This window comes from Budorcas taxicolor, chromosome 1, assembly GCF_023091745.1.
Source record: "Budorcas taxicolor isolate Tak-1 chromosome 1, Takin1.1, whole genome shotgun sequence".
NCBI classification, from domain to species: domain Eukaryota; kingdom Metazoa; phylum Chordata; class Mammalia; order Artiodactyla; family Bovidae; genus Budorcas; species Budorcas taxicolor.
The window spans coordinates 103,001,273-103,026,509 of NC_068910.1; the positions used below are offsets into that span (position 1 = coordinate 103,001,273).

The 25,237-nt window shown below is 38.0% G+C and overlaps 1 protein-coding gene across 2 annotated transcripts in view; it reads right to left on the bottom strand.

The window, feature by feature from the left end:
- Positions 1-25,237, bottom strand: part of PROS1 (protein S) — a 69,135-nt gene that overhangs the window by 13,532 nt on the left and 30,366 nt on the right. For both annotated transcript variants that reach the window (XR_008199681.1, XM_052642899.1), the window contains exons 4-10: positions 23,285-23,371; positions 20,464-20,586; positions 20,214-20,345; positions 11,360-11,485; positions 7,365-7,486; positions 4,344-4,459; positions 1,370-1,559 (exon numbers count right to left, since the gene is read on the bottom strand). Coding sequence is in view for 1 of the 2 variants with exons in the window: in XM_052642899.1 (XP_052498859.1) it covers positions 1,370-1,559; positions 4,344-4,459; positions 7,365-7,486; positions 11,360-11,485; positions 20,214-20,345; positions 20,464-20,586; positions 23,285-23,371 (896 nt within the window). In the remaining variant the exon portion in view is untranslated. The remainder of the gene's footprint in view (positions 1-1,369; positions 1,560-4,343; positions 4,460-7,364; positions 7,487-11,359; positions 11,486-20,213; positions 20,346-20,463; positions 20,587-23,284; positions 23,372-25,237) is intronic.

Sequence of the window (25,237 nt, forward strand, 5' to 3'; positions counted from 1 at the left end):
ACATCTGGCATTAAAGTGTATTCTTCAGTATACTGGAGGAATAGCTGTATGCATCAAATATTATAGATACAGATGTAGTGGGTAAGATGTGGTAAAAAAACCTATACTAATATACAACATAAGTCAAAGAATTTTAACAACTTCTCTGACAGTTGCATTTGATCCTGTGAAGCCAAAATTCTTTCAAAGTTAGGAGCCCAAAATCCATGGCTGCCAATCAGCAGATAGCCCCCTTTTTGGCGAACCACATCTGCACCCAACTATCCTTTATTACACTTTCCTGTAACATATTTCACATTGCACCATATTGGTTCACAATGCCACAACCACTATTGAACTCTGAGAGTCTAACCTCAAAGAGCATGGACGATCTCTTACTGTGGTTTCAGCCCCTTGGACTGGGAATATAGCATTTTAAACACGTTTACTAAATCCTTATTGAATATATGATTGCAAGAGTGGATAAATATAATGAAATAATTTAGTGAAGACTTTACATGGCTGCTTAACATGGATCTTTCCTGTCAGTTCCCACAGACTTAGAAAGTGTCTCTTTGGGGTACCACATTCCAAGGTGAAGCTGATCTTCTCAGCTCTTCTCTGCTGAAAGTAGCATTGATTTAATTGACATTCTGCCCTCTGTAGACTAACAGTAATCCCTTCTGTAAGATAAGTTCCATTTGAATACAGTAGATTAAAGTTCTATTCTTGATTATTCAAATAAAGACTCACTTTTAGGGATTAACTAAAAATGCTAGTTTCTAAGCATTCTGATTTGTTCCAGCCATCCTATTTGTATAAATCTATTAATCTATATGATAATATTTAAAATTAAATTAAATTTTTAATTTTGTTACTACATGTATTTCTCTTTTGCATTAAAAATATTGATGGCTATCCATTGTAGTTGTCCCAGATCAGTGTTATCTTTGCATAACCCTTGACCTTATAGGTGCAATATCACAGTTCACCAGTGACAGCCACTAAAAAAGGTCAAAAGTTAAAGACAAAATAGTTGGAGGGGGGTTCATGTTTGGGAACACATGTAAGAATTAAAGATTTTTAAATTAAAAAAATAAAAAACTTAATACTAAAAAAAAATAAAGAAAAATAAATTAATTAATTAATTAAAATAAAAATAAAAAAGCTAGTAACTGAAAACAACTTCAGTTATGGGAAATCCACACTGTTGAGAGAAAATAATTTCTCAGACTGTTTCAGGTATTTACAGTGTGTAGAATACACTTCACACAATATCAGATAAACCCAAACTTATTTTGGTTTGGTATCACTATTAAAGTAATGATTAATGATTTTATACAAACTGCATCAGAGTGGAATGATTCTTTATGAGTTCTGCAAAACATACCATATTCCATAAACCATCATTAATAACTTTGCCTCCAGTCGTCATTTTGACAGTCTTTTCATTCTTAAACTGAATTTCAATCTTTCCCTCACGAAGCGCAATCAGGAACCAAGATGAGTGATCAGAAGATTCTGCATACAGGATAACACCTTCTGAATCATATGTCCGGAAATCAAATTCAGCTGAAAATCTGAACAATGGACAAAGAGAGAGCCTGAATAGTGAGAAATATTGAAGATCATGTTTTTCTTTCACTCTCGAACTGGCAAATAGCAGTATGTTGAAAGAGACAACTCTTTCACTAGAAAAGATAAAAAAGGGCAGGATTAAGCTCTTCTTGTATTATCTCTGGCTCCATGTGTACTTAAATCAAGCTGTTTTACTTTCTTGCTTATTCGTGGAACATTTTTTCCAAATGAGCATATGCTTTGATAAATTTTTCATCTTTTGGCATTTGTTTTGAAAGCTCTTTTAAATGCTGGAATGCACACGTACAAATATTGGGCATATTGTTTCAGAGCCTTTTATACACTATATAATCTAACATGAAGATTCTTTTTTTTTCTTCTGTATCCATATATGATTAATAAAAGAGTTTAATCCATGATTGGTTCATCCATCAAAGAGCAAATTTTCCCTATGATTTCATATATGTCAGGAAGGAATCACTCACAGAGATATACAAGATAGTATCTGAATGATTTCTAACATAATTAAGTCTTCATGTGTGGTAAAGGAAAGTAAAATCAAAAACTTTTAAATGTATCTGTTAGTTTAATTTTAAAAGCTCTCCAAAACTCTAATTGCACAAATCACTATACTGGAGTACATAGAAGGAGAGTTTAAAAGATATACCCACGTGTTTGGGGCAATCTGAGCTCTGACAACGCCTGTTGCTATTAAGACATTGAACATATATGTAGCTACTACAGGGAAGGATAAAAATCTTAAGAATGCTGGACTGAAAAATAACATATATCAATTCATGGCCTTATGATACTTTAATGAAAATCAGCATTAAAGTTTCCAAGGGACCAGTAAAGCAAAATGATTGAAAAAAGGTAAACAGGAAACAGGAAAAATAATTGTATAACTACTAGTCATTTGAGTTAAGTTAAAATAAAGGTAATTTAAATAAAAAATTAAGATTTCAGATAATTATTAAATATGGCAAGAAAGAATCCCAGACTCTTTCCTTTTCTATGTACAACAGTAATAGTAATAGAGGCATCATTTGTAATAGGCACAAACCTACCTAAAATAGAACAAAGAAAAAGTCATAGAATAAACTTTCTAGCCTTGAGAATTCCAAGGAAATAGTATAAAGAAGTAAACGTGGAATAAAGCTTGTTGGGTAGATCACAATTTACTAGGAATTTAAGGAACTCAGATTATATTTTAAAAGAAGCATTTTGCTCTGAGTAGGGACTTCTATTCTCTTTCATATTCATCACATTTTGCTGATGTGAAGCATATATTATCTTGCCAAAACCTGAATCTGTGTATGGTCAGGATTTTCTAGAAGTTGATCCTATTATGGAGATAATTTCCTTCTCTTTGTAAAAACATGCTAAACCAGTAACTCAAAGAGTTGTGCTCTGCATATTTTCTGTCTGGAATACAACAGCACACTGATTCACTACGTTGGGGAACAATTCCTTCTCTGTCAGAAGTATTGTAGAGTGAAAAACAGTGAACTTGCTAACTTTGGGGCAGCATAAGTACTTGATCTTGGGAAACAGAGTTGAAGAAATTTGCGAAAAAAGAAACAAAAAGCATTAGCTGTTCTTTGTGTTTCTTACACAGGTAGCAGCTTACAAAACTTCATCAAGCTGTGTATGTAAGATATATGTATATTACATGTATATTTCTCTCTGTGTGTATGTGTGTATATATACATATACATATAATACCTCAATAAAAAGTTTAAACTAAATAATAAATACTGAAAGAAAACAATTGCTTGACCAATTTTATCTGATGTTAGAGCCCAAGCTTTTGTGAATGGTGAGAAATGAATACCTCTGAAGGTGTCTGAGATAATTAATTCTTCTCTCTCATAATTATTCTCATAGCAAGGAAAGGCTGTCTCCAATCTATATCACTAGAAGATAGTCTTTGCTCTGAGATGTTAAAGGGGAAAACCACATTTTAAAGGGGAAATCAGAGTGCTGAAAGGGCACAATTATATCAGTGAATAAATTTCAGTGTTCCTTAATAATAAAATTTCTATGAATTGAGTTGAATTATTTAACAAGTATTCACTCATATATCTAATGGATTAAATTCTAAATATACATGCTTATCCAATTAAAATATTTTAAAATTTGGATTCCATAATCAGTCTCAAATGTTTCCTTTCCATTATTCCCACAAAATTCCAATTTTTTTTGCCCTAGTTCCAACAATGTATGGCTCTGAGAAAATTTGATAAAGTAGCATCATGACTCAAAAACAGAAGCAATTACTCCCTCTCCAAAGTCAACCTAACTACAGGAAGAGGAGATAAAGTACTCAGTCAACTAAAATCATGTGACACATTTCTTTAAAATATTACTTAAGAAATCTTATCATAGTTTCCTTAATAATTATGAATATAACTATATTCTAAAAGCAGTTTCTTGAATTATTCCCATTACTTAGAAAGCATAAAAAAAGAATGAAACTTTCACAAATACATAAAATCCTCTTTTCCAGCTTCTTAAAAATATGTATTCGTTAGAATAGGAAGAACTCTGGCTTAAGGTAAAATGATCACTAGGGAAGATCAGCCTAGATCAACCCCAGATGGTTCAAGCGTGAAAAATATGTGTGAAGGAAAAAAAGAAATTTAGGGTACCCAATATCATCTGATTGATAATACACCTAAATTATATGATTGCTAATAAAATTTCATGGATTTTAAACCTTTCAGTAACTCCTTTCTGCCCTGACCTGCTTATTTCTATAATTATCACTGACATTGGTACCTCACCTGGTGGTTTCTGGCAAACGAAATTTTAAATACAAAACGACCCCTACAAACTGCTCTGCCAAGTAAAGCAATTCGTAATTTTTTTCCAGGTTCAAAGGAAGGCACACTGGAACAGCCTGGAGAAAAGGCAACAAAATAAGAAAAAGCATTGGTTACTGCTTAGTGTACGTGTCAGTATATCATGCTTTCCTGGTTCCTAGAGTTCTTGTCCAGAGAAGGCACTGGCACCCCACTCCAGTACTCTTGCCTGGAAAAGCCCATGGAAGGGGGAACCTGGTAGGCTGCAGTCCATGAGGTCGTTGGAGTCAGACATGACTGAGCGACTTCACTTTCACTTTCACTTTCATGCACTGGAGAAGGAAATGGCAACCCACTCCAGTGGTCTTGCCTGGAGAATCCCAGGGACAGGGGAGCCTGGTGGGCTGCCGTCTATGGGGTCACACAGAGTCAGACACGACTGAAGCGACTTAGCAGCAGCAGCAGCAGCAGCAGCAGCAGCAACAGTGTTCTTGTCAAACATATCCTCTCAGATACAATAAAATAAATGCAGAACACCAATGGTAATAACAAAGCAATATCTTTTACTTCCTTGTATAGTTCATCAGTGTAATCTCCAAGAATGCATGCTAAGTCGCTTCAGTCATGTCTGACTCTTTATGATCCTATGGACTGTAGCCCGCCAGGCTCCTCTGTCCATGGGATTCTCCAGGCAAGAATGCAGGAGTGTATTGCCATGCCCTTCTCCAAGAGATCTTCCTGACCCAGGGATCAAACCTGTGTCTCCTGCGGGCTCCTGCATGGCAGGTGGGTTCCTTACCGCTGAGCCAGTTTTATTTATTTTTTCCTCCGTACCTAGCTTATTTGTTTTTCTTTGGAGTATAATTGCTTTACAATGTTGTGCTAGTTTCTGCTGTAAAATAGAGTGAATAAGCTATGATGTTGTTAGTCGCTCAGTTGCGTTCGACTCTTTGAGACCCCATGGACTGTAGCTCACCAGGCTCCTCTGTCCATGCGATTCTCCAGGCAAGAATCCTGGAGTGGGTTGCCATCTCCTTCTCCAGGGGATCTTCCCCACCCAGGGAGTGAACTCAAGTCTCCTGCATTACAGGCAGATTCTTTAAAGCAGAATAAGCTATATGTATACACAAATCTCCTCCCTCTTGAGCTTCCCTCCCACTCACCCTCCATTTGTTTTAAAGCCTTATTAAGCCAAAATTTTTCTGAGCAAAAATGTGCTCTCTAGATATCAAAGGAAATGCTGAAAAACCTGAACAGGACAAATATAAAGTAAGATATCATCATAATCTCCAAGGAATTTACCAAAAAATAAAAAAGATTTAGAGTCAGGTGATTTACTACCAGGGCTTCCTAGGTGGCTCTAGTGGTAAAGAACCATCTGTCAGTGCAGGAGACATAAAGGACGAAGGTTTGATCCCTGGGTTGGGAAGATCCCCTGGAGAAGGGCATGGCAACCCACTCCAGCATTCTTGCCTGGAGAATCCCATGGACAGAGGTGCCTGGCAGGCTGCAACCCACCGGGTCACAAAGAGCCAGGCATTACTGAAGTGACTTAGCACACATGCATGAACTATTATCAAGGTTTTTTTTTTTCTTTTAAGAGTAAAAACAAACATTTAAATGGAAAGTTTTTTAAAGGAGAAGTTCTTGGGCATACATCTAGGGATATTCTGGGGAAAACTGTGCAAAAGTCACTGTATTAAATCTAGGTCCTGAAATAATATCTCATTTCCTCTTAGAACTTTGGTAAATCTATTCCAAGGAAGATGGCAATGTGTAACTACAAGAAATACTGAAATAATAGGATATCAATTTACAAAATAAACATGCACACAATACATTTCAATGAAGCACTACCAAAGTTACTACATATACCAACTAGCTTTCCTTACCTTCCTTTACCAAATAGGTAGCATAATAGGAAATGTTGACATTTTTAAAACATATACAGCTTCTCTGGATAGCAGATAGAGAGTATGTGTAAATCAATGACTATTAAATAATCAGTTAAGGGTATTTCTTTTTTTTTAATGTCTGCCTCATAAGCATGACAATTCACTTTCACTTTTAAAAATTAAAAGAGATTCATGAATTGGACTAAAGATCACTAACGTGATCCTTACTTGGGGGTGGGGGGAAAGAGCTTCAGATTTCTTCAGTGGAAGAAATATTAGAACCTACCCCCAACATTCAATTTCTGGATCAATTATGAATTGAATGTGAGTAACCTAGAAGCAAGTTGGAGAGATAATAACAAAACTGACCCCTCTGAATTTCAATATACTTAAACCTCAACTGAACCCTACTCTGACAAAATTGTTTGCACCTGAGATTTTATGTACACTCTTGCAAGTACTAACATGGATAAACCATGATCAAACTTGTCAGAATGTGATAAACAAAAGTAGACACTGAAAAATGTTTTCACTGAAATTTCTATGAAAGATTTTTTCTCACAAAGAGAAGTATAAACCTTAGCTTTTTACAGTTTTTAAGTAAGCATACACACTGCATTTTATAAAAGTACGGGCTATACAGATGACCACTCTCTGAACTGTGGCCCTGCAGTTTTTTCTTAATCTAGTTGCTAATTATCCACATGCAAGCTATGTCGCTTCAGTTGTGCCCAACTCTTTGTCACCCACTGTGGACTGCAGCCCATCAGTGTCTGCTGTCCCTGGGATTCTCCAGGCAAGAATACTGGAGTGGATTGCCATGCCCTCCTCCAGGGGATCTTCCTGACCAAGGAAATGAGCCTGCGTCTCTTATGTCTCCTGTATTTGCAGGCAGCTTCTTTACCACAAGCACCACCTGGGAAGTTCCTCCCAATGTTTACCAAATTATGTGGTCAAAATTAGTAAATAGATTGTAACTCATAGCTTGTTTTGAACTATAGCAATTATAGTAGAAATCTGTATTCTTATTTGCCTCAACTATATGGAAATAAGTTACTGGATCTCATTTTTAAAAAGAGATGGCAAGGTTAGTATTACAAAGTGTTACCTCACAACTCTTCTGATCTTGGGCAAGTTTGAATCCCTTCTTTCCGTCACAGTAACAAGAGTAACCTCCAGGGTAATTGACACAAAGTTGAGCACACAAGTTCTCAGAGCATTCATCCACATCTGGGGGAAAAGAAAATAAATTTTAATATCTCCTAAATGTTCAACCCAACAGAAGAAGGACTATTCTGATTCTAGTATAAGATATTCAGTGATAATAAATCCTTAGTGAAAGAAATTCTTTGACATCAAATCACCTTTATGCACTTGCCACAGAAATTTAAATGAGTCACAAATGTAGTTTCAATTTGTTTATATACCTGAATTAACAAATTTAATGACTAACTTTCAGTAATTAATAATTAATAAAGATATAACAACTATGTTAATTTTAGGATTTTGAAGAAAAAAACAGAGTCTCAATGTAACTGTCAAATCTGATCACATGAATTCCATTGACACTTTCTTCTTAACTCTTTGCTTTGAAGAAAAGAAAAGGAGGGGGAAAAGAAGGAGTGGAGGGGAGGACAGGAAGACAGGGAAGGGAAGAAAACATCCCTTTTAACTGAAGGTTAATGTGATTCACAGAGATAATCCACCTGCCAAGCCAGAGATGTGGGTTCAGTTCCTGGGTCTGGAGGATCCCCTGGAGAAGGGAATGGCAACTTACTCCAATATTCTTGTCTGGGAAATCCCATGGACAGAGGACCCTGGTTGGCTATAGTCCATGGAGTCACAAAAGAGTTGGACACAACTTGGCAACTAAACAACAATGTAGTTGGAGATTAAATGACTATATCAAGAAAATATCACTTTCCATAATGCAACGATTAATGGTGGCAATAAATTTAAGGACATATATTTATTTCTCAACTTATTAAAGACATAAAAAAAACAAAAAATCTCACCGTGCTATTACCTCCCTCTATGGTCCCTGTCCCAATCCATACTTTAAGAAAATCATTCTCGAAAAGTTTTAATAAGATGCTTCAGCTTAGATACACTTTAGAAATATGTAAGATCCTTGACCTTTTAGATGAATATACCCTGTGATATTTGAAAATTCCCAAACTCAAACACTGCTATAGCATAGTTTCCACTTAAAATAGAACCCCCAAATTAGTGAGCCCTCAATACTATTGAAATTGAATAGCATAACTAAAGTAATAAAATATTGTATATATGTATGTCACATCTATTTCTGCTTTATTGACTATGCCAAAGCCTTTGACTGTGTGGATCACAATGAACTGTGGAAAATTCTGAAAGAGATGGTAATACCAGACCATCTGACCTGTCTCTTGAGAAATCTGTATGCAGGTCAGGAAGCAACAGTTAGAACTGGACAGGGAACAATAGACTGGTTCCAAATAGGAAAAGGAGTAAGTTAAGGCTGTATATTGTCACCCTGCTTATTTAACTTATATGCAGAGTACATCATGAGAAACGCTGGACTGGAAGAAGCACAAGCTGGAATCAAGATTGCCGGGAGAAATATCAATAACTTCAGATATGTAGATGACACCACCCTTATGGCAGAAAGTTAAGAACTAAAGAGCCTCTTGATGAAAGTGAAAGAGGAGAGTGAAAAAGTTGGCTTAAAGCTCAACATTCAGAAAAGAAAGATCATGGCATCTGGTCCCATCACTTCACGGGAAATAGATGGGGAAACGTGGAAACAGTGGCAGACTTTATTTTGGGGGGCTCCAAAATCACTGCAGACAGTGGCTGCAGCCATGAAATTAAAAGACACTTACTCCTTGGCAGGAAAGCTATGACCAACCTAGACAGCATATTAAAAAGCAGAGACCTTAACTTTGTCAACAAAGGTCTGTCTAGTCAAGGCAATGGTTTTTCCAGTAATCACGTATGGATGTGAGAGTTGGACTATAAAGAAAGCTGAGTGCTGAAGAATGATGCTTTTGAACTGTAGTGTTGAAGAAGACTCTTGAGAGTCCCTTGGACTGCAAGGAGATCCAACCAGTCCATTCTGAAGAAGATCAGCTCTGGGATTTCTTTGGAAGGAATGATGCTAAAGCTGAAACTCCAGTACTTTGGCCACCTGACGCGAAGAGCTGACTCATTGGAAAAGACCCTGATGCTGGGAAAGATTGAGGGAAGGAGGAGAAGGGGAGGACAGGATGAGATGGTTGGATGGCATCACCGACTCAATGCACATGAGTCTGAGTATACTGCGGGAGTTGATGATGGACAGGGAAGCGTGGTGTGCTGCAGTCCATGGGGTCACAAACAGTTTGCATGACTGAATGACTGAACGGAATTGATATCACATTTAAATCTTTTTGTAAAAAAAGCTGTCATTCATTGAATATAACTACAATATTCATTGATGTGTAGAGCCGACTCATTGGAAAACACCCTGATGCTGGGCCTGAAGGCAAAAGAAGAAGCGGGCAGAGAGTATGAGATGGTTAGATAGCATCCCTACTGAATCAGACATGATTTGAGCAAACTCCAGGGGATAGTGGAGGACAGAGGAGACTGGTGTGCTACCGTTCATGGGGTGGCAAAGAGTCAGAAATGATTTAGCGAATGAACAACAACAAATTACTGTAGTTTTTCAACATATACAATGAATATAACTACAATACAATACAATGTGATGAAATTGGCTAATAATAAATCTGCAAATGCTTAGGGCTGATCATGGTAATTTCTATTTGGAGGGGTGGGAGAGTAGAAATAGTGTGTGGGGGGAGATAATGTTTATTGAGTACGTGAGGATATAAGACATCAAAATCTCAAAAGGAGTATAAATAGTTGAAAAAAATCTATTCTAAGATTATTATCAATTTAAGCAAATTCACAGAGAGATAAGTAGGGTTTGGAGGTTGTCAGTGATTGGGAAAGGGAGGAGGGGGAATTTATTGCTTGACAGTTACATAGTTCCATTTGGAAAAATTTTGGAACAGATAATGGTAATGGCTACATAACTGTGTGACTGTAATTAATATCACTGAATTGTATGCTTAAAAATGGCTAATGGGCACATATCTTATACATGTATTTTGCCATAACAGAAAAATTACTGTTAATTTGATTAGTTTTAGTCATGATATTGGGCTTCCCTGGTGGCTCAGCTGGTAAAGAATCCACCTGCAATGGGGGAGACCCGGATTCGATCCCTGGGTTGGGAATGTTCCCTGGAGAAGGGAAAGGATACCCACTTCAGTATTCTGGCCTGGAGAATTCCATGGACTGTATAGTCCATGGAGTTGCAAAGAGTCTGACATGACTGAGAAATTTTCACTTTCACTTTCACTTTCAGTGATGATATTAAACTCACTTTAAAATTTTTTAAAAAATCAGGGGAGGATGTGAGATAATTTGTACATATCCATGATTTAAAAAAAATAACCCTATGACACATCTAAGCTACCTGGGCAGCAGCACTGGAGTCAAATGAAGTAATCCCAAGCTTCAAGAGCTCTCCCAAATCCAGACACAGACATCACTAATCACTGCTTCTCACGGTTTTAGAGCTTGGCTCTCATCTGGTTATGATGAGATTTTTAAAAAAATATATTTAATTATAATGGAATTAGATCATTTACTATTTTAGAATAAAATGACACACTTAAACACACAGAAAATCACTGAAAAGGCTGACATAAAACCAAACATTTCTAACCACCTTGTTTTAAATTTGTCTTCCTTTCTCTGTGTGTGTGTTTCCTTTCAGCTTCTTTTTATTTTTGAATATTATGTGTTTCTTTTGCTTCTATCATATATGGGAGGTCTGCAATTCATATACAGCTTAGAGGGCCATCAGATAGCACAGCACTAAAGAACATGCATGGGTCCATACTTTTAATCTGGAAGGAAGCCATCACTACCCAACTGATCAAATTATAGCATGGATTTTATTACCTGAGAACATCTGATTACTGATATCAAGGAGAACCAATGCTTCTCATTTCAAATCAGGGTGCCAACTCACCCCCTCCACCACCAATAATGCCAACAGAACTTTACCGTCACAAGACTTTGATACAGGATTGTACTTGTAGCCTTCAGCACATTCACATTCAAAGTCTCCTGGGATGTTCTTGCACACAGCTGTGCCACAAATGCTTGGCTTTAAAACGCATTCATCCACATCTACAAATGAAACAAGTATATTAAAAACAATTTCCCCATACCAGAAGACAGTAGCAAAGAACCCTTGCTTTGTGTTTCCTGGGTCTAGTTTCACATATCTAATAAGACAACAAAGTGGACCAGAAATAGCAAAATATTAAATCTATCACCACATTTTAATTCACTTAATACAGTTTCTTTCTACAAATGCATAGGAAATTTGATTGGTGTCTGCTATATCCTTGTAATCATGTAAAAGAAAAAAAGGCTTTATTTTCTTATCTACCGGGTGACAGTATGAAAATAAATTGAAGAAGAGACTCATCATATTCTTAACATGTATTCCTAACCACATGTTTCTGAAATACAGTCTTAAAAGCTTATCTACACTAAAAAATAAAAAAAGCTTATTTACTCTGTATTATCACAAATATAAAAAATAGGATAAAAATGAGATGGCTCATCACTCTTACACCTTTCCTTTGGAAATGGACAATAGAACTTTACCGTCACAAGACTGTGATACCGGATTGTACTTGTAGCCTTCAGCACATTCACATTCAAAGTCTCCTGGAATGAGATCTGCATACTACTGCTGCTAAGTCGCTTCAGTCGTGTCTGACTCTGTGCGACCCTATAGACAGCAGCCCACCAGGCTCCCCCGTCCCTGGGATTTTCCAGGCAAGGACACTGGAGTGGGTTGCCATTTCCTTCTCCAATGCATGAAAGTGAAAAGTGAAAGTGAAGTCGCTCAGTCGTGTCTGACTCTTAGCGACCCCACGGACTGCAGCCTACCAGGCTCTTCTGTCCATGCGATTTTCCAGGCAAGAGTACTGGAGTGGGGTGCGTACTACTATTATGGCTTAAATTATTCAAGAGTGATTCAAATTTAAAATGGGATTGGGTAAGGTCTTAAACTATTTATGAAGCCACAGCTAATCCAGGATAAATTTTAACATTAAATTAATATTTCAGAAATTTCAAATTGCAACTAGTTACTGAACAAGTGCCTGTGAAAAAACCAAGTGACAGAGATAGGTCAATAGAGATATAATTATTATAGTGAAATTCTTTCATCTGTAAGGAAAGCTGAGCACCGAAGAATTGATGCTTTTGAACTGCGGTGTTGGAGAAGACTTGAGAGTCTCTTCGACAGCAAGGAGATCCAACCAGTCCATCCTAAAGGATATCAGTCCTAAATATTCATTGGAAGGACTGATGCTGAAGCTGAAACTCCAATACTTTGGCCACCTGATGCAAAGAACTGACTCATTGGAAAAGACCCGGATGCTGGGAAAGATTGAAGGCGAGAGGAGAAGGGGACGACAGAGGATGAGATGGTTGGATGGGATCACTGACTCAATGGAAATGAGTTTGAGTAAACTCTAGGAGTTGGTGATTGACAGGGAGGCATGGCGTGCTGCAGTCCACAGGGTTGCGAAGAGTCGGACAGGACTGAGTGACTGGACTGAGCTGAACTGAACTGAACTTTCTCATCCGTACTTTCTGAGGAAAGACAATGAAATCTAGATTTTCTACCCTAAAAAGCTGATAGTTTAATTTTTCCAAAATTTGGCCAAATTTTCAGACATTTCTCTATTTAAAATAACCTGCACAAAAAATAAATGAATCAATTTACTGTGGCAAATAAGTTTTCCTGTATCTTGCTTGTATCAATGTCAATATTCTGTATGTTATGAGGTACTATAGTTTTGCAAGTATTCCTGTTTGGGGAAATTGGGTAAAGGTACATGGGATGTCTTTTATTACTTCTTACAACTGCATGTGAATCTATAATTAGTTCAAAAAATACTTAATTTTTAAAAAAGAGCTATAAAATCTGTATTTTTTACATGAAGTAAAAACATGATTAAATTTATTTGGTTTGAGGCATATTACAAGAATTCCTTTAAATTATATGAGTGTGGGTTATAGTATATACATTTTATGGTTCTATACTGATATCTAATGTCTAATGAAAAGTTTTATTCTTGCATTTTTGGAAATTTACTGGCAACTTAATCCCAACCAAATTCACATTTTAAATAAAGGCCCTGTTGTAACAATTGTATATATATTCTTCTACTAATTTTGTACTTTATTGCTTATGTATCGTGAACAAAACACTATGTAAATGAACCATACAAAAACATATGTACTGATCAACAGAGACACTCATTTCTAAGAGAACTTTTGGTTAATGTGTATTAACTCAATGGCTAAGGATTAAATTGCTCTTAATTAAAATGTAAATCACAAATTCTTTAGCTGCACAAATTCTTTCAAGTATTTAGATGTTCAAGTACAAATGGGTATTATTTGCTTATGGAATGCATATTGTATCCTTTCAGTATGATGATTTTCTGTAACTAGTGTTCTAATGATACTGGTATTCTAAATATCTACCCTCAAACACCTTCAAATAGGCAAACAAGAAAGATATATAACCTAAAATTGTATAATTGCTCATAAGAAATTGTTAGTTTATGCAGTTCACCTTAAAGTCACTTAACTACACTTTAAATGATATCATAGTAAATGACAGAATGATCTTGGTTCATTTCCAAGGCAAACTATTCAAACCACAGTAACCCAGGTCTATGCTCCAACCACTAATACTGAAGTAGATGAAGTTGAACAGTTCTATGAAGACCTATAAGACCTTTTAGAACTAACAGCAAATATATATATATATATATCCTTTTCATCATAGTGGACAAGAATGCAAAAGTAGGAAGTCAAGCGATATCTGGAGCAACAGGCATCCTGTTGTACTCAGTGGCCTTGAGTACAAAATGAATCAGGGCAAAGGTTAACAGAGGTTTACCAAGAGAACTCACTGGTAATAGCAAACACCCTTTGCCAACAACCCAAGAGACGACTCTACAGGTGGACATAACCAGAAGGTCAATACAAAAATCAGACTGGTCATATTCTTTGCAGCTGAAGATGAAGAAGCTCTATACAGTCAGCAAAAACAAGACCAGGAAATGACCATGAACTCCTTATTGTAAAATTCAGACTTAAATTGAAAAAAGTAGGGAAAACCCCATGGCCATTCAGGTATGGCCTAAATCAAACCCCATTTGATTATACAGTGGAAGTGACAAACAGATTCAAGGGATTAGATTTGATAGACAGAGTGCCTGAAGTACTATGGATGGAGGTTTGTAACATTGTACAAGATGTAGTGATCAAAACCATCCTCAAAAAAAAGAAAGGCAAAAAGGCAAAATGGTTGTCTGAGGAGGCCTTACAAGTAGCTGAGCAAAGAAGAGAAGCGAAAGGAAAAGGAAAAAAAGGAAAAATATACCTATCTGAAAGTAGAGCTCCAAAGAATAGCAAGGAGAGATTTTTAAAAAGCCTTCTAAAGTGAACAATGCAAAGAAATAGACAAAAACAATAGAATGAGAAAGAACTAGAGATCTCTTCAAGAAAATTACAGATACCTTGGGAATATTTCATGCAAAGATGGGCACAATAAAGGACAGAAACAGTATGGACCTAACAAAAGCAAAATATGTTAAGAGGTGGCAAGAATACACAGAACTGTACAAGAAAGGCCTTAATTACCAGGATAACTATGATAGGGTGATCAATTCACCTAGAGCCAGACATCCAGGACAGTGAAGTCAAGTGGGCCTTGGGAAGCATTACTACAAACAAAGCTAGTGGAAGTGATGGAACTCCGGCTGAGCTATTTCAAATCCTAAAAAATGATGCTGTGAAAGTGCTGCACTCAATATGCCAGCAAATTTGGGAAACTTGGCAGTGGCCATAGGATTGGAAAAGGTCAGTTTTCATTTCATCCCAAAAAAGGGAAATGCCAAAGAATGTTCAAATCTACACAATTGCACTCTTTGTACTTGCTAGCGAGGTGATGCTCAAAATCCTTCAAGCTAGGCTCCAACAGAATATGAACCAAGAACTTCCAGATGTACAAGCTGGATTTAGAAAGAGCAGAGGAACCACAGGGCTTCCCCTGTAGCTCAGCTGGTAAAGAATCTGCCTACAATGCAGGAGACCCGGGTTTAACCCCTGGGTCAGAAGATCCCATGGAGGAGGAAATGGCAACCCACTCCAGTATACTTGCCTGGAGAATCCTATAGACAGAAGAGCCTGGTGGGTTACAGTCCATGTGTTGAGGTCCTAATGGACTGGGACCTGGTGGTCCAGAGTGGATGATAAGAAAGTGAAAGAGAGAGCCGGAGGGAGGGAGGGAGGGAGGGAGGGAGGGAGGGAGAGAGAGAGAGAGAAAGAAATAAAGAAAGACACGGGACCCAAGCTCTGATGGAGCAAAGGTGCTTTAATGATCTTTCTGTGAGTATATATAGGCTGTTGTACAAGAAATTTCTTTTGACAATGATAAAGATCAGAAAACTGAGAGGGTAACAGGCAGGAAGGCCAGGGGTCTCCAAACAGAGGAAATAGCCTGCAAGTGTCAGACATTTTTATCTCTCTTAAGTGGCAGGAGGAAACAAACTAGTGATATTTTTTTCCCTTCTCTATACAAATTTAAAAGGAGGTTTCTTTTAAAATACTATGTTGCCATGACACCTGGTTTCACCTAAAGTTAACTATTCTCAAACCTTGAAACAACCAATGCATTTTTTATGGAAATGTTTGTCTTAAGCTATGCTAATGCACCATGCATCTACCCCAAACTCTGTCTTCAAGTTGGTCCTGCCTAATGACAAACCAGTATGTTATACTCAGATGTTGTTGCCCTAATCTATGTAAACGAAACTATTTGTATGGTAATCTGTCTTTCTACAAGATTCAGGTTAATCATTTTATGGCCCAGGATGAACAATTTGGTGCCAAGATTATCCCAAAATGCATCTTATGGGTGAGAGGCCTGGTGCCATTCTGACTTTTAAGACAGTCCTTTCTTTCATTAACAGACTGCTAGGCAACCCACTCCAGTACTCTTGCCTGGAGGATCCCATGGATAGAGGAGCCTGATGGGCTGCAGTCCATGGGGTCGCGAAGAGTCGACACGACTAAGCGACTTCACTTTCACTTTTCACTTTCATGCACTGGAGAAGGAAATGGTAACCCACTCCAGTGTTCTTGCCTGGAGAATCCCAGGGACGGCAGAGCCTGGTGGGCTGCCATCTGTGGGGTCACACAGAGTTGGACACGACTGAAGCGACTTAGCAGCAGCAGCAGTGACTATATAATATCCAGCTGAAGACTAGCAGGGGGGTACTCTTTCTGCCTCCTTCTGATGCCTATGTCAGAAGCTTTCTCTATCTCCTTTACACTTTAATGAAACTTTATTACACAAAGCTTTGAGCGATCAAGCCTCGTCTCTGGGCCCCGGATTGAATTCTTTTCCTCCGGGGACCAAGAATCCCGGCGTGTTTGCGTGATTCAGCAACAACCTTTCAAAACCAAACCTATAGCAACCGTTACCAAGGGAACTCGGGATTAATAATGGTCACAAGGTCAGGAGACAATCCATATCTCAAGAAAGACGATCGAGACTAAGCAGTTTTGTCCTAAGGAGAATGTTTACTGAAGGAGATTCAAGCCTGTTTCATCCTATGACCTCAGTCCTGGGAGTGGCATGCCCCTCCACTGGCTTCCGATAACAGAAACTAATAAGGAACAGAAGATTTATGAGAAACAGCACATAGGAATCCTCCTGTTAAACATTCCCAGACATCCATGGGGTCACAGAGAGTCAGACACAACTGAGTGACTAAACCACCATTTGGAGGAACCAGAGATCAAGTTGCCAACATCCACTGAATCATAGAAAAAGCAAGGGAATTCCAGAAAAACATCTACTTCTGCTTCATTGACTATGCTAAAGCCTTTGACTGTGTGGATCACAACAAACTGTGGAAAATTCTTAAAGAGATGGGAATACCAGATCATCTTAGTTACCTCTTGAGAAACCTGTATGCAGGTCAAGAAGCTACAATCAGAATCAGACATAGGACAACAGACTGGTTCCAAATTGGGAAAGGAATACATTAAGGCTGTATATTGTCACCCTGCTTCATTTATATGCAGAGTACATCATGGGAAATGCTGGGCTGGATGAAGCTCAAGCTGGATCAAGATTACAGGGAGAAATATCAACCTCAGATACACAAATGACACCACCCTAATGGCAGAAAGCCAAGAGGAATTAAAGAGTCTCCTGATGAAGGTGGGGCTTCCCTTGCGGCTCTGGTGGTAAAGAATCTGTCTGCGATGCAAGAGACCTGGGTTCGATCCCTGGGTTGGGAAGATCCCCTGGAGAAGGGAAAGGCTACCCACTCCAGTATTCTGGCCTGGAGAATTCCATGGACTATATGTATAGTCCATGGGGTCGCAGAGTCAGACACGTCTGAGTGATTTTCACTGGGCTTTCCTCATAGCTCTGTCAGTAAAGAATCTGCCTGCAATGCAGGAGACCTGGGTCTGATTCCTGGGTCGGGAAGATCCCCTGGAGAAGGAAATGGCAACCCACTCCAGGCTTCTTGCCTGGAGAATCCCATGGACAGAGGAGCCTGGCAGGCTAGAGTCTGTGGGGTCCAAAGAGCTGGACACGACTTAGTGACTAAACTACTACTACTACTTGATGAAGGTGAAAGAGGAGAGTGAAAAGACTGGCTTAAAACCCAACATTCAAAAAATAAAGATTATGGCATGCATTCCCAACACTCATGGCCAACAGATGGGGAAACGATGGAAACAGTGACAGACTTTATTTTCTTGAGCTCCAAAATCACTTCAGATGGTGACTGTAGCCATGAAGTTAAAAGACACTTGCTCCTTGGAAGAAAAGCTATGACAAACCTAGACAGTGTATTAAAAAGCAGAGACCTCACTTTGCTGACAAAGGTCATCTAGCGAAAGTTATGGTTTTCCCAGTAGTCATGAATGGATGTGAGAGTTGGACCATGAAGGCTGAGTATTGAAGAACTGATGTTTTTGAAGTTTGGTGTTGGAGAAGACTCTTGAGAGTCCCTTGGACTGCAAGGCAATCACACCAGTAAATCCTACAGGAAATCAATCCTGAATATTCATTGGAAGAACTGATGGTGAAGCTGAAGCTCCAATACTTTGGCTACCTGACATGAAAATCCAATTCACTGGTAAAGACCCTGATCCTGGGAAAGACTGAGGGCAGGAGGAGAAGAGGGTGACAGAGGATGAGGTGGTTGGATGGCATCATCGACTCAATGGGCATGAATTTTTGCAAACTCTGGGAGATAATAGACAGGGAAGCCTGTCTAGGACTGCAGCTGTGCTGCAGTCCATGGGGTCGCAAAACGTCAGACATGACTGAGCGACTGAACAACAATAGAAAACTCTGCCAATCACTACAGTGCAGTGAAGGACAGACCACTCATTGGATAGGAATTCAATTTAAGGATTTATGAACGCAGGCTACAAATAAAGTTGAACAAGATAACTTTACATTTTAACTTACTAAATTTTTTTACCTCATCACAAAAAGAGGAGAAGATGGGGAAGGGCTAGGGAGGAAGAAAGGGAAGAAGAAAGAAAAGAAAGGAAAGAAGAAAAAAGGGAAGGAAGAAAGAAGAAAGAAAAACTTGCTCCCATTTTCTAAAAGCAACTCCAGGCTGGAAAATGTCTTGTTTAGCTACCCAAATACCTAGCACTTATATCTGAAGATTTAGTAAAAGACAGTTAAGCAAACTAATGGAAAAGATATCATGCAGAAAAAAGAAAGGCAAAACTTGGGGGGAAAGCATTTCTTGTTGTTGTTTTTTTTAATTTATCTATTTTTTATTGAAGGATAATTACTTTATAGAATTTTGCTGTTTTCTGTCAAACCTCAACATGAATCAGACATAGGTATACATATATCCCCTCCCGTTTGAACCTCCCTCCCGTCTCCCTCCCCATCCCACCCCTCTAGGTTGATACAGAGCCCCTGTTTGAGTTTCCTGAACCATACAGCAAATTCCCATTGGCTATCTATTTTACATATGGTTATGTAAGTTTCCATGTTACTCTTTCCATACATCTCACCCTCTCCTCCCCTCTCCCCGTGTCCATAAGTCTATTCTCTATGTCTGTTTCTCCACTGTTGCCCTGTAAATAAATTTAAAAAGAAACACACTAGTAAAATGACTTAAAAAGCTAAATTAACTGACAGGAATTATTTAAGTTTGAAATTAAAAAAAAATTTATGACCAGTGATATGATCTTAAATGTATAAAGAAAAAGAAAAACCAGAGTTTCATCTTTTTCAAAAACACAACAGGAAATGAGGTGCAGGATGGAGGGTTTATATTGGAAATTAGAAAGGTATTTCTGACAAGGAAATATAAAATACAATGAAAGAAGTCACTAAGGATTGTGGTGATTTGTTTGTAAACTGTAGATCTTGTTGAAATAAAGAATATAATAACAATACTATAGAGTCTGGAAGAAATAAGATCAACAATGATTTCGTAAATACTGTAGTATGCGAAGACTTGAATTAAAACTTCACTTTATCACCATATAATGAAATTCTTCATTAAAACATGTGCAAGTGCATGTATCAATACACACATACATACACAATAAGAAAACAACAAAATACTCTACAATAAAAAAATACCCAATCAACAATAAACTAAAGGCAATCTCACAGAATCACAGGCATCAAGGCGGATAATAACGTATACTTATTATAAACACTCAAAAGTTTTCCATGAATTTCCTGGGGAAATTCCTCTGAATTTTTGCTCTTACACAGTAAATGCCTCTTTTTATTCTACCTTTTTACTCTTACCTTTGCAGTCCTTTTTATTTGAAAGCATAACAAAACCATTTTTACAGGAACAGTGGTAACTTCCAGGTGTGTTTTCACAAATCTGGCTGCAACCTCCATTTACATTTACAGGATCTTTGCATTCATTTATATCTGAAAGGAGAAAACAGAGTACTTTCAAAGTAATAAAGCCTTCTGAGAACTTTTCAGGAAGTCAATTCAGATTGGGTATGTTATACATACTCATACCAGCTGGGTATGTTATACATACCAGATTCACACTTTTCTCCTTGCCAACCTGATTTACAAATGCAAGTGAATGTCGCTTGGCCATCTTTGCAGGTCATATAGCCATCTTCATTGCATGGCAGAGGATTACACTGGTCCGGAATGGCTAAAGGAAATACATATCTATTTAATTTTTATAACACACCACAGTACAATAGAAATTTATGTTCTTTAACAGAAATCTCATGAACAAAGTCTATGGTATATGGGAAAAAATACTACTGAGTTCTTCAAATACTTTTTCAAGAAGAAAAGTGGATCTATTAAACTTTTATAATAATTTCTGCAAAAGGAAGCTAATTTTTGTTTAAATCCACTCTTTTTAAAAATAATTTTATTTAGTTGTTTATTTTTGGCTCTGCTGGATCTTCCTTGCTGAGCTCGGACCTTTTTCTAGGTGCTGGGAGCACGGCTACTCTCTAGTTGTGTCGCCCAGGCTTCTCATTGCAGTGGCTTCTCTAGTTGCAGGGCACAGACTCTGTTGTGAGCTTCAGCAGCTGCAGTTCCCAGGCTCTAGAGCACAAACTCAATAGTTGTGGTGCACAGGCTTAGCTGCTTCTTGCATGTGGGATCCTTCTGGATCAGGGATCGAACCTTTATCCCTAGCATTGGCAGGCGGATTCTTTACCACCGAGCCACCAGGGAAGCCCCATAACTACTTTTATGTTTGCAAATATACACAATAGTTAATAACTGCAATTTAATATTCTTTTTATATATTACCTTATTTGAGCCTTAAAACAATTTCATGAGGTAGGCAGAACAATGAAATTATTCAGTACCAATAGAAAAATTTAAGACTTCCATCTTGGGATAACATAGAATAACAGAGGGCCTTCCCTGATGGCTCAGACTGTAAAGAATCCACCCGCAATGCAGGAGATCTGGGTTCGATCCTTGGCTTGGGAAGATCCCCTGGAGTAGGGAATGGCAACCCACGCCACTATTCTTGTCTGGAGAATCCCCATGGAAAGAGGAGCCTGGTGGGCTACAGACCATGGGGTCTCAAAGAGTCAGACACGACTGAGCGACTGAGCACAGCACAGAATAACAGGGACCGGATTTATTCTCCTGCTTTAAATAAACAGAACTCTAGTCAAATGGTTTTCAGACATTGGGCACCAGGCAGCAGAACACCATGATTTTTAAGGCAAGGATATTTCTTTCATAAAGTGTCACAGCACTTTATCCCTATCTTAAATGATACCCCCATTTATTTCTTGAATTATTTATGGTCTCTCTTGCCTCACTAGACACTGCAATGGTTCCTGGCTCCTGCATATTCCCACACCTGTTTCTCCAGCCTTCCTAGCCAACTCTGAAAATTCCTTTCATCTTTCCTTGACATTTTCCTTAAGTTAGCAAAGCAAACTGTTAACTGCAAAAAAACACTTTTTTAAAAATTTAACTAAAATCTAATCACTGAACTTTTCAAAAAATGTCCTCATAAAAGCAAGTTTTCTGAAAATTAGCAATTTATTAGGTATTAGTTATGTGTGTGTGCTCAGTTGCTCAGTCATGTCTGACTCTTTGTGACCCCATGGATTATAGCCTACCAGGTTCCTCTGTCCATGGGAATTCTCCAGGCAAGAATACTGGAGTGCATTGCCATTTCCTACTCCAGAGGATCTTCCCAACCCAGCGATCAAACCCGCATCTCTTGCATCTGCTGCATAGGCAGGTGGATTCTGTACTGGGATATCTGAGAAGTCCATATATTAGTTAAAAGAATAGAAAACAGGTTAATCAAGAAACTATAAAATTATTTTTCTGTCCTTGGGTAAATTAAAACAATAAAGTATGAATTAAATATACATGTTCAAGCAAACTGTTTTACTTGTGAAGTTACAGCTAATTTTGAATTATAGAAAGTGCAGATAAGTGAATATCTCAATAGTACCAATGCTGCATGTAAAATATTCACTGGACAAACATCCCAAGTTACATGTTTCAATTTCACCTTTGTCTCTGCATGTCAGGAAACTGATAAACTAGAGACAAATAATCTACCAGACTTATCACTAGGCCTTATGTGAACTTCAGAGGGAAAAGGCTAACTTGATATCACAATATTTTACACATTTATATCTACATTTATACCAAATGTGGTATACTAATAATATACCAATATTTCCACATTTCCTCATTTATACCAAAAGTCAGAAAAATAAATGTGGCTTCCCTGTGACCTATTAGTCAACTGTAACATTTGGTCATAAGTACATGATTATGCAACAACAGTCAAAAAGCTCTTGGGAATAAAATTCTGAAGCCAATGATGTAAAGCTTGGCAAATAAGGACCACTTCAATTTAAAAGTTAGCTAGAAAATTCATTTTAAGCAGCATTTACATCTAAAAACACATTCCTTCAGGGAGTTCCCTGGCAGTCCAGTGGTTAGGGATCTTCCTTGCTGTGGCCTGGGTTCAATCCCTGGTGGGGGAACTCAGGTCCCACAAGCTGTGCAACATGGCCAAAAAGAAGAAAAGAATTCATCTTGTATATTTCTGATACATACAAATGTTCTATGATACTTAAAAGCTTAAACTAAGTAAATAATAAATAAACACTGAAAGAAATAATTATTTGGCCAATTTGATCCAGTGCTAGAGCCATGTGGCATACCCCACCCCCAAAAAACACTATTCCTCAAATGTATTTTGAGAAAACCTCCTTAGTTGGCCTACAGCCAGCCCTTCAAGGGCTCATTTGTTGATGTTTAAACAGTAGTTATATTTATATGGGTGTACTTTACTTGCAGGTTTTTGCCGTTTTGGTTTTTAAACTGATGGTAGAAGTGTTTACCATTGACACAGCTCCTCAGGTCAGGGTAAGCATTAGTTGACAGACGAGCAGTAGTGAATAATCCAGCTCTGAAAGAGCCAAGACAACCTGTAAAACACAAACAAGTGTCATCTTAGAGCTGATACACTAAACTTGATCTGAAATCACGGTAGAAATTATCCAGAGCAGTAGGATATTTATGCTTCTGTGTATTGACATGATTCAGCAATCAAAATGTCAATCCTAAATGTCTCCATCCACCTTTTTGAAAAATCAAAAATCTACAAGCAAGATTGCAATGTATACACAATCATGAAAAACATATTTATAGAAGCTTCTCTTTAGAAAAGAGCCTTAAAGCCAGAAGGGGAAAATATCTTGGATTAGCAAAGAAATTTATTGCCACATAAATCTATGTTCTTAATTCTGTAGCAGAGACCTAAAGTTACCCTCAAATCTGTAGACCAGAGCCTAATTCAGAAATTGTCTATTACTAAGTGAATAGAATGCGTTAGTGTTTCTGGTTGTTGTAGGCAACTTCCAATTCTTCCAATATTGCATAGAGATTAATAAAATAATGTTTGTATAATGCCTCAATATTACAAAGCAGTTTTACTTTATTCATTTTATTTCTCAAAACAACTTTGTGAAACTAGATTCAGCAATCTGGCAGAAATAAGACGAAAAACAGAAATGAAATACGTATGGACTTTAACCAGGGGTCATTTAAGACCAACAACATAACATGTCTTAACAGCCACTGAAGACAACATTGTATATATCAGTTCATTGTACAGATAGTTGTAAGTGCTCAGTTGCTAAGTTGTGTCTCTTTGCAACCACATGGACTGTAGCCCACCAGCCTCCTGTCCATAGGATTTCCCAGGACAGGTAGAGACAGTCACTAACCCACTAAAAAGGTGGTGTTTTGGTCATCTTTTGCTGAGTAAAGACTCCTCAAATTAGTGGCTTATAAAATAATCATTTTATATTACTTATGATCTATGTATCAAACATTTAGAAAGGGTTTATTTACTTAAACTGTTCGTCTCTGCTGCACACGGGACCAGTCAGGGTGGCTGGGGCTGGAAGATGCACTTTCTGGATGACTTTTCACTCACATGTTTAACAGCGCAGGCTTCTTGGCATCTCTGTCTCCACACGGTATATGCCATGCTTCAGGGCTTCTCCACATGGTTGCGTTTCCCTGAGTACGCAGTCCTAAAGTGGCACTGCTTTCGTGGTACTTAGCTTCCAAGAGGAAGAAGAAAGAAGCTGCCAGGCCAATTAAGAGGCACTGTGTCACTTCCATCATAGTCTATTGATCAAAGCAGTCTCAGGGTCCACCCAGATTTGGGGGAGGGGGAAAAGGATAGATTTCACACGGTGATGGGAAAGTGGCAAGATGACATTACAGAAGCATATGTGAGATGGGAAATATTTTTGCAGTCATCTTTGGAGAACACAGTTTATTACAGATGGGTGCAAAGGCTCATTTGAAGTCTGTGCGTATATTCCTTTCTTACTGCTTTTGTGACAAATCATCACAATCTCACCAGCTGAAAATAACACAAACATTCTCTTACAGTTACAGGGATCAGAAGCCTAAAATGAAGGTGTCGGTAGGGCTGCGTTCCTTCTGAAGACTCTAAGGGAGAATCTATTTCCTCTGTTTCTTCAGCTTCCACAAGCTACCTGCATTCCTTGGCTCATGGCTCCAACCTCGTATCGTTCTCAACTCTTGCTTATTGTCATATATCTTACTACAAACTCTGATCTCCTGCCTCCCTTACGTAAGAATGTTTATAACTACACTGAATAATGTTCTCATCTCAAAATCCTTAACTTAAATCTTCAAAGACAACAATTAAGGTAACATTCAGAGGTTCTAAGGATAGGACATGAACATCTTTGAAGGGGGGCGGTCACTATTTAGCCTACCAAGGTAGGTTATAATATTTTCCCACAAAAACA